This window comes from Elaeis guineensis, chromosome 5 (assembly GCF_000442705.2).
Source record: "Elaeis guineensis isolate ETL-2024a chromosome 5, EG11, whole genome shotgun sequence".
NCBI lineage: Eukaryota > Viridiplantae > Streptophyta > Magnoliopsida > Arecales > Arecaceae > Elaeis > Elaeis guineensis.
This window is the reverse complement of record NC_025997.2, coordinates 116,700,448-116,717,881: the sequence shown is the minus strand read 5'-3', so window position 1 is coordinate 116,717,881 and position 17,434 is coordinate 116,700,448. Positions and strand designations below refer to the sequence as shown.

Below are 17,434 nucleotides of genomic sequence, written 5' to 3'. Positions count from 1 at the left end.
ACTCTTCCATGTGAGAGGTTAGCTTATCTAGGAAACCAAAATTTGAACCTAATCTAATTAGATCTAGGCATCAGGGTTAAGGTTAACTCAAACAACTTTGGACTAAATCTGATTAGAAATTTGAGTTAGTTCATGTGCTAGCAAGTTAATTAAATCCATAGGATTTACAATAAATCCAATTAGATTAAACTATGATTAAATCTCAAAGTGTGTGACTCATTGGATTCCATATCTAGCCAGTAGTGGATTTGGGCTCATGAACTAACTAATCCGATTAGATTAGATGAGTCCAAATATACCAATTAATCAAAATTCTTTCGAATTAATTATTGAATTAAATTTTTTAATTCTAGCTAGTCCATAAGTCAAAATTGATGTCTAGCAATATGTCATGACTACTCAGAAGATATGAAATTTGATAGAAATACCAAAAATATTTTTTAGTGGTAAGTTACTGTGTAATTCAATCCTTCAATTATGCAACATCTGAGATGATCTACGGGCATGGAAACTTTTAGGCAAAGCAAAGCCAAGCCTAGGAGAAAGACAACAGGGGACATTTATCTCTGCCCCGTTGGTGTCTTGTCGTTTTCTTGTGCTTTGATGGGTTTATTACTTGATTCCAGGAATCTCGGAGATGCTATGGTAACTCACACTGGCCAAACAAAAACAAGAAATCTTAGTCCCAATTACCTATCCCAAGAAGCATGAAGGAAAGACCTCGTTCTTGATCACCCTTTGTTTAAACATGGCATTAGAGTCCACAGAAAGATGAGAGCTAGAGAAGAATTTGAGAAACTAATCACGAATTTATAATTTACTAATACTTGAGCAATGATTCCTAGCTAGCTGGAGGATTCTTGTAATGTACAGTCTACTTCTCTTGCTTTTGATGTTCCATTTCACTATAAGGAACACATTTAATCTGAGGTTATATAGGAGTTCAGATTGGGGATTGGACTATGAATTATTCGTATATCAACATTTTTGTACCACAAAACTCCTTCTGAATCAATAAAATATACTAGCCCTGGAGGCTTCTTGTTATAGTCATCGAGTTGGTTTTTGATCTTGTATTTGTTATACCGGCTATAAAATACATGTTTTCTTTTAGGTGGAATTTTCAAACAGTTCGTAATATGATGATCTTTGTTCAATTAGTTATCCAAAAGGATGCAAGTTTAATTACTAAAGAATATCAAGGGCATGTGCTACTGGATAAGAATTTGACAGTTCAAAAACATGGTTATCAGGGGTATTTTGATCCCTCACCATGTGAAATATTGGCTTATGATGTTGGCAAAAGACAGAAGCAATGATAGATGGGCTGTGAGAAGGATGAGAATTAGAAGGGTGTTGAACAGGCTTGGATTTTAGTGATGTTATATATCTTGGCCTTAAGTATCAAGATATCTCCAACACACAATCAAATTAGGTCTAAACATGCCGATGAGGATCTGTGCAGACGTGTGTTTGATCCAACATTAATCATGCATTGAAAAGATATTGGATACTTATATAGTACTAAAAAATTTAAATAATATTTTTAACTTAGTTTTTTTGAGTGAGGTGACATATCATTACAAATATTATCAGAGCAAATTTGATCCATGGCTAATGTGAATTAGAGGACACTTCAACATAGATTTTTTTGGAATGATCATGTGATTGCAATATTTGTAATTGGATTTGATTAAATTTTGATCTTTATACTGACAAGGATACTAGAGCCTAAATGAGAGAAGTATGTGAAAGTCCTACTGATATATTTTATCCCATATAGATTATGCGTTGAAGAGATATTCAATACCCAAAGAAACCAAATAATACCCTCTTGGTTAGCTTGCTACATATATGATAATGGTGTCATTCAAACCTTGGTCCTAACAAATTTGGATAGGTAATAAATCATTATTTACATTATAATGCTGAATATCCAGTGATGACTAAAGGAATATGTTTTATTGAAACCTTAGGATTAGATGGTCCATCAGTTCAACATGGGTTTGCCTGGACAACATGATTTATTTATGAATGATCCAAGCCCAGACCCAACGCGAGTTAGATAGGAACTAGGGCTCTAAATGGGCTCAGGCCAGGTCCATGGGACTGGACCGACTTCTGATCAGACTACAGGTTAGGCCCGAATAATATCCGGTTAGATATAAAGCCCATTTTCTTTCTGCCGTGCTGAGATAAAAGATTTTGCCTGACCCGGCCCTGGTCCAAGCACAAGACCGAAAGTGATGCCATCACCTATGAATTGAATTGAATTGACTGTGGATTGGCCCGTTTGTCTCATTAACTTACCACACTGCATCATTCTCCCTTGACACAACGAAATTCTTGGTGGAATTCCCACTAGGGTTGTGAGAGAAGCCTGCTGAGCCCAAATAGGAGAGCAAGGCGCCATAGTCATTAGGTGAAATTTTTTTGTACTTCGCGAGTGGTGCAGAACCACGTGCATCATCTACGATGATTGATTCATGTGTAGGATCGAAAAAAAAAAAATTTTACATACTGTGCTTCAATTCTGCACGTGCATCAATCATCATGAACGATGTGCGTGTTCTGCACCGCTCGCGGTCCACAAAAAATTTCTCTAGATGGGTCCATGGCAATCTCCTCCTATTTGGCTTGAATTTTCTTAGTCGGGACGAAGAGATCTCTTTCAGGGCCCAATAAAGTTCGTGTCAGGCTCGAGTTGTACTTGGATTTGAATTGTTCAAAGTATTTGGATTTAAACTCAACCCAAAATTCAAAAAAAAAAGGATCAGACATTCAGACTTGAGTAGGATTATGATCCGACACAGTTTCAGCCCTAGCAAGGAACATTTTGATCCAATCTACGAAGCTGATAAGACTTATTAGCAAGTTGAAAATTTTTTTTTTCATATCGTGCAGAACCGTATACATCATCTGCGGTCATTGACTCATATATAGAAATTAAAAAAATATATATATTCGTACATCATATTTCAATTTCATGCATGCGTCAGTCACCACGGGCGGTGCGCGCGCGTTGTGCACCGCCCGCGGTGCACAGAGAATTTCTCTTTGCGAGTCTTACGCTCGAAACCGTACGTAAATACATGGAATGGCAAGTTCTGGAAACAAATGGGTACGGGCTCTTTCTCTCCGCGCTTCGCCCGACGCCAGCGGTTTGAGGCGACGTCATTGGCCGACCGAGCAACCGAGAAAGCGAAGAAGCCAAACCCCAAGAACTCTGTCTTTTTCTCTCTTTCTTTTTATCAAACACAAAGCGGATTCGCAGCAACAGTCCCCCTCCGCTCTTTCCAAAATTTCTTCTTTCTCCCCTCTGCCGTGGAGGAGAAAACCCTCGAAAGATTCCAGAAGTTTGCTTCTTTTTCTTGGTATCATTGCCTCTGCTCCCAAATTTTATTCACAGTGCGCTTTTGGAGGATTCAAGGAGGAACCTTGGTTCATTTTTGGCCGTGATTTGGAACCATGAGAAAGAAGCTCGACACACGTTTTCCCGCGGTGAGTTCTGGATGCTTCTCCTTTTGGTTGATTTTAGTATCGGATATTGCGATTTAGGGCTTTTTATGAGGTTGTGCTATCTGGTTAGTGCCTTGTTTGGGCTCGTGGTTTTTGAGGAGGGGATTAGGGATGACTTCTTGCCTTGGTTATTGTGGAGAAAAGGGAGTTCAAGGTCATGTTTTTGAACCTAGGTCGTCCCAGGCGACCGTTCTTGATGATTTAGTTATCGGCAATTTTTATGTTTGTTCTATGCTTGCCTCAGGGTACTAGAATCTGTATTTGGGGGTTTGATCGTTTTAAAAAAGTCTGCAAGATTTGAGGAAAGTAGGCAATGCACTTCCAGTGCTAAATTTCTTTGACGTGCGGCTTCTCAAGTTGTGGTTTGACTTTTTCTATTATTGCTATAAAGAAGCTTGCTTAAGATGCCCTGTTTTTGGTGGGTTTTGATTTTTTATACCGATGTCAAGTTGCTGGCAGCAACGAACAAGTGAGACATTTGGATGGTGGAACAAAAGGAGTTAACCATGACAGTTTAGATACTTGGAGGGAGAGGCACCTTTAAATTACTAGCTTAAAAAAAACTTCTTTGGGTTGAAAGATTAAGCGAAGGGGGTATAACTTATTGAGTTAAATGATTAAACTTTGGGATTATGACAATACAGGATAAGTACATGATCCAGTAGTGGAACCATAGCCACAAGTATATAAATCAAGCACGACTCCATGAGAATATCTTTCTTGTTATGCTTCTTACTTTGCCTAAGCTTTTTGATCGTTTCTCTACACCGTTTTATATAAAACCTTGAGGCTTTTTGAATTTGTTATTACAACTTTATCTTCTATATAGATAATGTCAAAGTCTTCATGTTCAACACGTGTACCTGGACTCTGAAGCCTTCTGACTGAGAAGCTGGCAGCGCTTCCTTTCACTTGCATTGAACGTGCTAAACACTAGTACCAATGATGTAAATTCACTGCTTTAGAGATGGCAAAAGAAGAATATAAAAGAAGAATAGTAGAGGGAGATAAGCAATTAAAGCGTACAAGAATCAACTGCACAAGAATGCTTTGAAAATTCTGTTGGGATGCGTAAACGATTTCACGCACGTATTTCAAAATTTTTTCAAAAAAATTACAACGGAAGACAATCAGATTAATCAAATTAATCTAATATGCATATGATCTAATCATCAAATCAATCTACTGTAGGATTTATGATATGTTATGTTGCATATAAAATCTGAAAAATACTGAAGATAAAATCAGCATGCATGCATATGAGCAGTAGATCACATCTACTTCTAATCTGAGTTCAAAATTCCATATCTAAATGTGGGTCAATGATCTTCGCTGTTGAGAGACATGGTTGAAAGGATCCTTGCTGGTTGCTCGCAGCTGCACATGCGTCCGACCTACGGAAAATTCACTCGAAGTCCTGATCTGATCGGTCTTCTCAGGAGTGCTAGTTCATGCGAAGACCTTCTTCTTGACTGATCTGGATCTTTTCTTCGAATCTCTGAAACCTTTCTAGAGGTTGAAGATGGACTTCTGGAGGAGATGAAGAGGTGGAAGAAAGATGAAAAAGAAAATAATTTTTTTCTAATTTATTTCCTCCTCCTAAACCCTTAGAATCAAAAATTTGAAATTCAAGTTTTTGCGCACACCTCAAGAGAGAAGACCCTCCTCTCTGTTTTTCACATCATGAATCATGCCCAAACTTCTACCACGTGAAGAGCTCTCTTCTGGTATCTTACACACACAAAAGAAATCATAAAAGCCCCTTTTATTGGCGTGTAAGGAGGTGGGGTGAAGAGTCCTAATGATCTTGGACTCTTACAGGATTCTGCCTCTCTTCACAATTCCACATCCCAAAATATGTCAAAAAAATATGGGACGCCCCTTCCCATATTTTTTCACGATAAATTAATTCTCCAACTGATCTTCCATGAAAAATCTTCTCAAAATGTCGCACATATAAGAAGAAAGAAATTTATTGGCGTGGAGAGGTTGATCTGGATGAGAACAGATTCTCCTGATAAGGAATATTTTGAAATCTAATTTCAGAACCTTCCTTTTATCAAAACCAAATTAGATTTGGGTGTGAGATAGATAAGGAAATGACTCTTTGGTGTGAAAAAATCTCACACAAAATAATTGTGTGTGGACATATATGGCGTGCAATCTGGATTGGCGCAGGGAGAAGAGTCCTATTCTAATAAGGACTCTTAATTTTTTTATTTGAATCCAAACCAAATCACATCTAGTTTGGCCCAAATAAAATATATGAAACCAATCCAATTAGGTTCATAAATTTTTAATCAAATCCTAATCAAATTAAGAATTGACTGAACCAAAGTCCTGATCAAATCAGAGACAATTCTCTCTTAGCGATTAGGTCATCTGATAATCTAATTGGGTCAAACCTAATTGAATCTAATTCAATTAGATTTTATTTAATCTTTTTTGCTCAATCAAATTGAGCTAATCAGCAATTTAATTGCTAATTAATCCTCCATTAATTTACTAACATTTGATGAATTAATTTATTGCAACATTTGCATAAGGTTAACCATCAATTGAATTGATGATTAAGCCCTTAAATGATTCTCAATCGTTGATCAGCCACATGATCAGTCAGAAATTTTTTTGAGTGTGACCCTATAGGTTCGAATTTAAGTCGGTAGCACAGGATCATCTACCTGAATCAATCGATGTAACCATTTAGCAATGGTGACCTGACGTCCGGATAGATCGAATGAAGGCGAAGCAACATTCAAGAACCTATTGGCGTATGGTTACCGTATAATTCATCCTTTTGATCTTAATGCTCGAGGACGATCTAGGATTTAACTGTCAATCCTAGATAAGTCATCCACATTGTATTTCAATTTTTTTCAAATCTATAACATGGATTATCCGGATCCAGATTTTGCTAAATTGAAATACACTGATGCATATCTCTTACTAATTCGGCGGGGTCAATCTCATCTTGACTCACGCACCAATTTGGCAAGTACTTAACTATATTTAGAAATCTTCCATCACTGAATTAAAAACTCAGTTAGTCCGGTACCAAAGTACAGTGAGTTGCTTGCAAGTCACCGTGGTGATCTCAGGTCGGAGGGACACTTATATCCATATGCTTCGCGAGCTATCCTTGACAGCAGAGTGCTCCGCAATTGGTCACGTTCAGTGACGATGTACTCCTACATCTCATCTGCATGCCATACCAGTATTTCCATATCATTTGGTTACGAGGACAACCAACGCATATGGCACACAATGACCTACACTTGATATCGCTATCGTCCTAATAATAGTGTATCATTTGATCGCGAACCAGTTTAAGGACTACGCGATAAATCTTTCTTTATCGATCAAAGTAGTTCTAAGGACTTCATGACAACATAGGAGTTCGTTAGAAGATGTAACCTTGTGATGAAAAATGTCAAATAATTTTTATTATTTATTAATTCATATACATTTATAATTAGCATAATCGTCACACGATTGGCTTTAGGACACATTTCCCAACAAATTCTCCACCTAAGCCATCTACCTCTAATTATTTCTAATATGGCATCATCTCTCTGTTCATGCACCTTTTGAATGTCTTCTAATGAAAAAGAAAGAAGGAATCTTTAATGTTAGTTTTAGACCAATTAGCTGGTGAAGAATTATGCTTCACCATTCCAGCCTGAACAACTTAACCAAACCCTTGATGACTCATATTGTTTCTGTCCCAAAACAAGCTGGATTGGTTATTAACCTCAGAAAGGAAATTTTAAGTCAATCTGCCACTTAAAGCCCAATTTTCATGTGAGCTTTGTTTTTGAAGTTAGTCCCAGTGAAGATTCGAGGAGATTCTACTATGAAGATGTTCTCTAATTTTTGTTGAATGATTATGAAAATGAGGGGAAGGGCTTGGTTAATATGGATATGATCATTGGTCAATGTGGAGTCATAAGGCTGACCTCGAACAGTTGGGTTGTAGCTTAATGGCTATGATTAGGCCTCAACACATATTACATGAGCATGTAGATTAAGATACACCTTTCTTAACGTAAGTTATGATAGAAGCATTCATGCGGCCAGTTTATATCCTTGTTCACTGCACACAGTTACTGATAAATCACTGATGCTGATTATAATAGAGCATCTTGGTATTATTAGCATATGACAGTATGAGCTGATTTACCAGTGAATCCAATGACAGCCTTATGGTCAGTTTATGAGGTGCAAATTAGGTTCTTGTCCTTTATAAAGGCTGTTAATTAACACTTTAATGTTCTTGATGGGTTTTTAGCTGCAACACATTTTTTTTAAAAGTTTCACCGCACATTTTATGATGCCTTTTTTTTTTCACATTGATCAATACATAATGAGCCATGTGGTCTGACATAGTGTATTTCTTGGTAGTCTCGAATAAAAAAGATTATGCAAGCAGATGAAGATGTTGGGAAGATTGCATTGGCAGTACCTGTTTTAGTATGTGAGTTCTTCTCATCATTTGACTGCCATAATTAAAGATTACGGAATGTCAGCTTACTTTTCATTACTTAACCAATTTTTCTAGTTGTAAGTTTTTGCCTTTAGAAGTTTCATGAATATTATTGCTATTTTTTTGCATATGCCGAGATGAACATTTGAATAATAGCATTTAGAGGTATTAATTTTGCAAATGTATACACTATGCACAAACATCCATGTACAGTATAGATGGATAGAAATTATTGCAGACATGTCCATAGCCATGCAAATAGACATGCAAGTGTCTATCCATCTATCCATCCATATTTATATTTGTTTTGAGGTTACCTCTTTGTATGATATGTTTGTTCTAAGCTTACCTATTTAGATGTGTTTTGATTCACTTCTCATGAATAATAATTTTGCAGCTAAAGCATTGGAATTGTTTCTACAAGATCTCTGTGACAGAACATATGGCATAACTCTTCAAAGAGGAATGAAGACAATGAGTGCTTTGCATTTGTAAGTGACATTTAATTTGTTTAGTTAATTATGAACTCTTTAGAATCTTTGTGGTCTTTCGTATGCATGGTTTATGTATTTTGTAACCATGGTACTAAGTGTAGGTTGTGGAATTTCGTTGAATTTGGCATTACATATCTGTGAGACGTTACAAATGTGCATAATTATTTTTATCTATGAATCAAAAAATCGATAAAGATTTAAAAGGTAAAAAAGGTTTAAAACAATGTCAAATAATATAAGTTAGATTAAGTTTATGCTATTTTTTGTTTTTTTCTTAAAAAAGATGGAATGGTATAATTCATTATATTTAATTTGCTTGACAATGTAGTAGAATATGAGAACAATACTTTTTTGAACAATGCATTTTATTTTATGGACCCATATGGTTGTTTTTTACATGAACACCCTTGAGTCCCATGTGTTACATGAGGTGTTATATGTGAAGCAGGACTAGGATATTGGATCTGGATACACTGGCCTGATAAATCTTGAAAAAAAAGGATACAATGCAGTTGGTGTTCTTGAACAATTAGATATTTCTTTTACAAATGTCTAAGAGACAATGCACAAAACAGTAGGGGCTATCATGATAACATAGTCCATATTCTACTGGAGGTCAGTAATACAAATTTTGAAACTAAGCATCCATTACATCCATCAATTAAGGTAAAAATAACCCCTTTTCCTCATCCATAGATGTATGTGGGAACTATCCTGGATATAATTGGTGAATATTTAAAGTTTGTTTCTAATTGTGAGAAGTGGGATCCTGATAATAAGATGCAACACTTACACTAGCCATATTTGGGATGTATTGCTATCCACTATGTGTTAGATTGTCACACCATGCAAGTTGAGGCCTTGTGGCCTGTTGTCTTGGTATTGATTCTTCATCTTGAGTTTCCAATTTAGTATTAATCACAAACACCCCCTCCCCATTGCTAATTTGTGCTTTGTGATTTTTTTTTTTTAATAAATAATTTTAGCTACTTGCTTCTCTCCCCCCCCCCCCCACCCCAACACTTCTCTCTGTGACATGTTCTCTCAGTTCGTACTTCATTCCCTTAAGACTGGTTCTTTTCCAGTTGTTGCCTCTTTGTTATGCACTAGATTGCCATTCCACCATGCTTTGTCCTTTGTTTTTTAGCTTCAAATATATGGTAGGTTTCTTCCATTCTGCTGATATGCATTCCACATTTCCTATGTTGTTATGAGCAGCTAGGTCTTCTAGTTTTCTTAGTGACAGGACCTTCTAGGTAGAGGTTTTACTGGATCTAACTCGGTGATCTAGAAAGGCACTCTAATCCCAGCATGAGCTACATATGGTTGCTTGTTGGCTGCCCCTAGGCTGGGAAGTGCAACCTGTTTATTAGATGAGTGGCTGGTTCCAGTGTTTTTATAGGCACACCTATGCCCAAGGCGCAGGGCAGGCCCACCCCTAGCACCTTGCTTATTATGGGACAAGGCCTCTATATTGGGCACTAGAAAGGTGCTAAAGGTGCATGACCTTTTCTGAAGCACAGGCACATACTAAGACACGCTTAGCAAATCCTAGAAGATGTGGGCGTCTAGATTGACATCCAGCCATTGATATACACCTGTTTGTGCAGAGGCCATTCAGTTGTAGGTCTCCATCCCGTTTTTCTTTTGTACACTTCCTCCTCCCCCTTTATCTTCTTTTTTTTTTTCATCATCTTCTTCTCCTCCTCCTTATATGTGCAGTCCATCAGAAACAAGGATGCCCCTCAGTGCATGCTTCATGATATACTCATTATTTGTTTTGTAATATCTGATATTTATTGGTAATTTTTCTGTTAATGATTTGTATCATGCTTCATGCCCAGATATGAACTAATTAATATGCATATATAAACAAGATGCCCGCAATGCCCTTAAAATCATTATGTTCTATTAGATATTTACTGCATGATAAAATGAGCTTGATGTATGCCCTAAAGTTGAGTGCTGCTCTAGCTTCAGCTCCCTATCAAGCTAGACTGTGCTTGGGCCCTGTATTTATAATTTTTACGGTCTTCGACGTTGGTGTCCAGATCTGTGCTGAGCATGAGCTACCATTACTTTGTCCAAGCTTGGCCTGTGAATGCCTTGATGTTCGGACATTGTGATGACTCCAATCGTTCTCTTTTTTGGTTAATAACAATATTCAATTCATTGATTTTTGATTTATAGATCTGTCCCTGTCTAGTCATGCTATTTGGAGTCACATTGAGTTAATAGGAAGGTTAACTATTCAAATAGATCAATCATATCTCCTTAAACATGCAGGTTACTTTCTGGAAGACAGATCATCAGATTTAGAATTGCATCTTCATGGGGCTTCAGCCATGTTAGTATTATAATGCATAATTTCTTTGTGGATACTATATAAAGCGGAAGCATTGTATTACTTTCAAGATTGCCAATAATGGATGCTTGTTTAATTTTCTTTGAAAAGAGGGGAGGAACAGCATCTGATCATTGGAAGATTATGATTTTTAATAAGTTGCTATTAAATGGAATTTTAATTTTTATAGATAATAGGTATCTTCAATCAAGAGTATTGGGAATCTTCTACATATTAGTTTGCATCTAGGACTTCTTGTGCCTACGCTAGATCATCTTGTAATTTTTGCTAGAAAATACCTAATCTTTCACTTACTGGTAGCGAGTGGTTATAAGATATGTAAGGTCTGGAGATTGTTTGGAGTTTTGTGATGGCACTAAAACATGGGATAGGAAAGTTGGAAGTCTGGAATATGAGTACTAGTTTAAGAGATAATGCAATAGAAGCTACAGTTGTAAATTTGTAATAGGCTCCCTCTAAAAGAATCAAGGATGCAAACAATCAATAGGGAGAGGCAAAAGGAAAGGGGAGTCTTTTGGGTGGTTACTGGAGGAAAGGTAGGGTTGGAGTGGAGGCGAGAGATAAATTTGTTGGGTGGTTAATAAAGATTAAAAGTTTACTGGGGGATTGCTTGGAGGTTTGTAGGGACTTGGGGCAATGGCCACAATATGGATGATTGCTTAAAAGATTACCATACTCGTCCACTGATTTGCTAATGTGAAGACTAAGTGCAAAGGTTATGAGTTGCAGACATTTAGGAGGAAGGTTTAAATTTGGAAAGAAGCATGGAGGAAAAAAGAACCTAGTATATATGCTTGTCAGCATTTGTTTGTGCTTCAGTTAGACATTCGAATTCTATGCTTGATCTACTTAAGATATCAGAATGAACATTATCACTTTAGAGTCTCGTTTTATTGCATGTGACTCCAAAACAAGTTGTGTGGATTTAAGTTGAAGCCTGGTTATGAAGCTGAAATGCCTCTTCTATTAGTAATATACTGTAATCAAGCACATGCAATCAAGTGCATGTAATTAAGTGCACATCATAGATTACACTGATAATTGATTGTCTCTTCATGGTAAACAAAAACATTCAGGCAAGCCACAAAATTTGTTTCAGGTAATAAACAAAGATTTGTAACTCAGTATGCAGATGCATATCATGTCCTAGTTTTCATCATCTACATCTTTCATTCAATCATTGCCTTCTTGTTGAACTTTTGCTTTCGATTTGTCATCCACCCTCACTTTTAACTCCATTGCTTTTGCGTCATTTCATATATTTACATAGGCTACATAATCCCTCTATATATGTCTATAGATATAGATATAGATGTATTGACATGACATCTAAAGGTCTAGTTATTGTCTCTCTCTTAGACTTATGGTTGCTCCTCTCTCTATCTCTCTTTGATTGTTGTTGCCCAATTTACAAGCAGTATCTACTAGAGAGGTATTGGTCTAATCAACAAGCGAATTCACAGATAGCGGCTTTGACAAACAAATATCAAATATTTTCACTGGGTTTTCCTATAAAATTTTTATTGGAGATAGTATCAAATTTTAGCGAGGTTTCTTTAGTTTTGTAATTGAATAATTCTATCATATTTCCTTATTATTAGGTCCTATGTCTAGTATAATTTTGTACCGGGTTTAATGTCAGAATTAGAGATCATGTCCTATATATGCACTCTAAGTTACAAACTACCTAAAATATTAATCTTAATTCAAATTAATGTAGAACTTTATAAGGGTTATTCCAAATTTCAGCATGATTTACCGATTTTTGGCCTATTTAAGAATGAAGGTAAGGGAGGGGATTATACTGATTTTGTTTGATTTGGGAACAAAATCAGCAAAAAATCTCTCTTCCCTGAAGTTTCCACTCAAAAACCACTTAGCGGGTGTTTCGTTCACGATCGGAATTGGAATCGGAATGGATGGGAATCGGAATCGGAATGGCCTAATCCTTTGAAGCGTTTGGTTCATGACTGGGATCGAAATTGAAATGGATGATTCCCATTATTGTTGCTTGGTTCATTTGAAGGTAGGAATCGCAATCATAAGTAGGAGACTTAATAACTTCCTAAGAGAAATCCCACAGGAAAGTAAATGCAGAATCAAGGGAACAATCTATAATTAGCTGATTACACCATGATGAGACATAGGCAACAGCCCTCATTGACAAAACCTGTTCACAGAAATAAAGGAAACAAAACTTAACACAGCATCTAGATACATGATGTACATATCAAAAAACAAAATGATCACTTAAACATGACTGATTGAAAGAGGCTCAATGAAAAAGCATTGGACTGTACAAAATAAAGACAAGAAAATCAAACCATCAATAGAAGAGTTAACACAATCATTTGGGAGTAATACTACATAGGTTCATCTGGATATCACCATAACCAACTACACCATAAAGTTAATTAAAACCAAAAATTTCAACAAGAGAAATGGATAAGCTGTGCACTATGATATCTTAACCATTAATTAGATATGTTGCCTTCAGTATCAACAAACCAAGCTGAGCACTTATATAAAGAAGAAATGCCCTTATAACCTGCATAAAAAGAATCATGTCTGGAGCAATGCAGCTACATTACAATATGCTTCTTAAGGGAGCAACCCTTAAGAAGCATATTGTCAAACAGCTTGTGTGCCCCCAATCCAGCAAATGACAGCCACCGGCATCATCCACTCTTCCACCCGCCGGCGCTCCTCCCCCTTCCACCGGCCACTCCGATGTCACTGTCTCCCCATTGGTGGCAGGCCCAGACGACCCCGTCTCGGCCTGTGCCATCTGTGTGGGGGACACCTCCACCACCGTGGACACCGACGATGGTGCTAGCACCAGCAGGTGGTGTCTCCTGATGCGGTGGAGCACGGTCTGGATGGCCAAGACCCCTCCGCCATCATCTGCATCGTCATCATCAAAGAAGCTCCCAAACCTGATGGACATGCAAGGCCGGCATGGTCCGCCGCAGCAGTAGCAGCGGCAGAGTCGACGGAGGGGAGGCGAAAGCGGCGAATGGGGCAAGAGTTGAGGGAGAGCCAGGGGACGATGCAGTCAGAGTGGTAGAGGTGGGAGCAAGGGAGTTGCCGGAGATCCGTATCGGTGGAAGAGGTGGTGGCTTGGCTGGACGCATGCCCACCACGGTCCATCATTGAGTTGGTCGCTGCCGGTCTTGCTCCTTCGTCGGCACCCATGAGCATGTCTCCCCCGAGGTTAACGGTGTGATGGAGCACCGGAATGATATCTCAATCCAACGGAGAGAGTCCGGATTGGATTGGAGAGGGATTAGGTCATTCCCATTCCACTTCGGAATCAGAATCGGAATGGGACTCTTTCCAATCAAATGGCTGGAATGGGAGTCACCCATTTCAATTTTCATTCTAGATCTTCATTTCTCCAACCAAACACGCCTTAAAAGAGTGAAAATAAGGGAGGAGAAGGCCATCTCAGTCTTCCCTCTATTATTATGGCAGTGAGGAGCTCGAACTTTGTCTCTTCCCTCTATTCTTGGGGTGGTAAGGGGTTCGAACCATCTCAAACTGAGCGGAGCCTGATGGCTCTGCCTGATTTGGGTCTCCTACTGACCTGAATTGCCTTACCGACCCAAAATCATGCCAGATCAGGTCATTCACCCTGAACTGGGCAGTTTGGGTTGGTAAGGCCATCCTTGATCCCAAAATACGTTTGCTTTATCTATGCACTTTGTTGGCCCTGAGCTATGGTGTGCTATGAAGGTATACATTTGGAAGTTACTAAAATTCTAGCCTTGTTAGGTAAGCAAGCTAATCCAAGTACCTAACTTAGGAAAAGACAGTGGTGCCTCCATTTGGGACTCTGGCACTTTGAAGTTACTAAATATTCGAGCCTTGTAAGGTAAGCAAGCTAATCCAGATTCCTAATTTGATTAGGAAAAAGCAATGGGGCATTCAGTTGGAACTTTAACTCATTAGTTTCTCAGTCGTACCGTCCTATTATCCTAATAGCAGGCAATGTTGGCTAATTCTCTGGAGGTCACATTTCTGTATCAGGTTTCATTTGAATGCTTGCGTAAACTAACACTAGGCATTGATGTCAATGACACTTCAGCTTCTGGGTACTCAAGTTAGTGAACTAACTTAAGCTTAAACTAACATTGGCTTCTGGTGAATGGGCTATGAACCAACAAAAAGTTCATGGGTAAAAGCTTGATATTAGGTTGGATTTATATATGTTAACAAAGAAAACTCTGTCATGTCCGATCACTTCAGCTACATGGAACTCACTAGGAATCTATGATAATAGGTCTCCTACAGTATGTATATCTGCGTGTGCGTGGGTGTGGGTGTGGGTGTGCGCATGCGCGTGTGTATATAAGATTGTAAGAAAATAATTTGTAGTCATTTACTTTTTGTAGTTTGATTACAAGAACTTTTCTACTTGATAAGCTCTCTTTTTGCATTGAATGCTTTGGAGTCTTAAATCTCATATACACATTATTTACTTGTTTTAGGAAGCAGTGCGTACACAGTTTTAATGTGTTTGACTTCCTGAAGTTTTTTCTACTTGATAACATATTGGTCATACCATGCCCTGGATAGCTCTTTTTTTGCATTGAATGCTTTTGAGTCTTAAATCTCATATACACTTTATTTACTTGTTTCAGGAAGCAGTGCGTACACAGTTTTAATGTGTTTGACTTCCTGAAGGATATAGTGAGCAAAGTTCCAGACATGGGTAGTTCTGATCCTGGTGGTGATGACAGATCTGCCAAGAGAAGGTTCGTAGTGTTAATTTAATAATATTAAATATTAGTTGCATTTGAACAAATATAATATTGTATTATTACTATCATATTGATAAGCAACTATATACCGCACTTTCATCCAGGAAAGCTGCAGAAGATGACAATGATAGTGAAGAAGATTTGAAGCGGAAAGCTGTAAGACTCCCTTCTTCTATAATGTTGAATAAGCACTCTACTTCCGCAGTTTTACAATAAGTATCTACACTTCTCATGTATCTTCCACATTTTAGTTGTCAATTTTGTTCAAGATTTTCCTATGGCTTAGTGCTTTGACTTTGCAACATCATAATATGCTTAAAGAACCATCATTACCATTAGCAAACGTCATTTGCATACTCATCCTGCACACTGATCTCGTCTGCCTCTCATTTCTTATAAAGTAGTATCTCATCTAGTTAAAGCCTTTTCACAGCAGCATGAGGCAGCAGGCCACAGCAGCGGTGGCAGAGGATGGGGGCGGGGACGTGGGAGGGGACGTGGTGCCCGAGGTGTTCATGGTGTCGATAGGGATGGTGCTCATTATGATAAATATGAAGATGACCCTGGCACCTCTCCTCAACACAGTGACAGACCACCTCATATGAAATCTGAAATAATGGATGACAGCTTAAGTGCAAGAGAATCAAAGGAAACCACAGTTAGCAATAGTAATACAGGTGCCGCTGTCCGGAACTTTGACTTGAATTTGGATTTGGATGAGAATGGAGACACATCTACAGCCACAGCCTCGGCTACTGCCACAGCCACAGCAACATCCTTTGAGACAGATCATGAAATGAAGCATGAGGAATGCCCAGGCTGGTCGCTTGCTGATATGGATAAAATGGCTATTGATCCCATTCAGTTTGCATTATCAAACCGAAGATTAGATGAAGAGGAAGAGGATTATGATAATGAAGAAAGTTGATCAGCATATAGATCTAATCTTCCAAACAAATTGACAGGTAGATCTGACTCTAACATAGATGATGGCGGCTGTCCTCCCTCTTGAGACAATTGGAACTCCTTGAGAGCTTGGGGAATGGAACGGGTGATGTATAAACTGCAAGCACACTTAGGGGTGGAAATGTTAGAAAGTGTGTTGGAATATTTTAGTAACTAACATTTATCACAGGAACCATTCATTTTACTTGGATGTTCCGATCCACATGCTTGATTCAGGTGCTGCAGAAATCTTATCGATGTGAACAGAGGCAGCTATTAAATATGGTAGATTCAGTTTTAGCTGAATTAATTTAGGTTGGGTCACCTAATCTTGATTGTTGAAGGTGTAACTGGGTTGCAGTTGGCTCGTTTTGCTTTTATTGTCTGATGAACTTTTTATTTATTATTATTGTTGTTATTCGTGGAGGTGTGTGTGGGAATATCCAATGTATGCAAAGGGTCGACTTCACGGTACCACTGCCCCAGCCCAGCGATGTAAAACAGCTCTTGAGAAGGTATAATTTAGATTCCCATATGTAAATCGGACTCCCGAGGCCTTCATTGGTAATCATCGAGGGACTACAAAACCCTTAAACTGTCAACATGGAGTATATTCATGCGCTCTACTTGTCCAAACGAGTCCTTTAGTTTTAATGAAAATTGGGAACCCAAAAAGAAATGAAGCAGCTTTACGCACTCCACTGGTAATTGTTCCTGGATAGCAGGGCAAGTAATGTACTTCATAACGGCCATCATGAGGCCAAGCAACGAATTGAACAGCCATCAGAGTGAACCACCTTGGTATGTCAGAGATTTTCATATAGCTAGATGGCAGTGGCATGATGAATCACCATCCTAGCTTGAA

At 38.2% G+C, this 17,434-nt stretch overlaps 1 protein-coding gene across 2 annotated transcripts; it reads left to right on the top strand.

The window, feature by feature from the left end:
- The first annotated feature begins 2,995 nt into the window (after positions 1–2,995).
- LOC105033351 (uncharacterized) lies at positions 2,996–16,907 on the top strand. 2 transcript variants are annotated; one of them, XM_010908111.4, is made up of 6 exons: positions 2,996–3,501; positions 7,921–7,993; positions 8,400–8,493; positions 15,505–15,618; positions 15,729–15,780; positions 16,061–16,907. In XM_010908111.4, the coding sequence occupies exons 1-6, from the start codon at positions 3,469–3,471 to the stop codon at positions 16,550–16,552; spliced, it is 858 nt and encodes a 285-aa protein (XP_010906413.1). In that variant the 5' UTR covers positions 2,996–3,468; the 3' UTR covers positions 16,553–16,907. The 2 variants fall into 2 exon arrangements, with proteins under 2 accessions (XP_010906413.1, XP_010906412.1); XM_010908110.4 differs by having other exon boundaries at positions 2,997–3,501; positions 16,058–16,907.
- The last annotated feature ends 527 nt before the right edge of the window (positions 16,908–17,434 follow it).

Coding starts and splice junctions, on each gene's coding strand:
- LOC105033351 (XM_010908110.4), top strand. CDS start 3,469: ATGAGAAAGAAGCTCGACACACGTTTTCCCGCG. Junction 3,502..7,920: donor TCGACACACGTTTTCCCGCG/GTGAGTTCTGGA, acceptor ATTTCTTGGTAG/TCTCGAATAAAAAAGATTAT. Junction 15,781..16,057: donor AAGATTTGAAGCGGAAAGCT/GTAAGACTCCCT, acceptor GCCTTTTCACAG/CAGCATGAGGCAGCAGGCCA.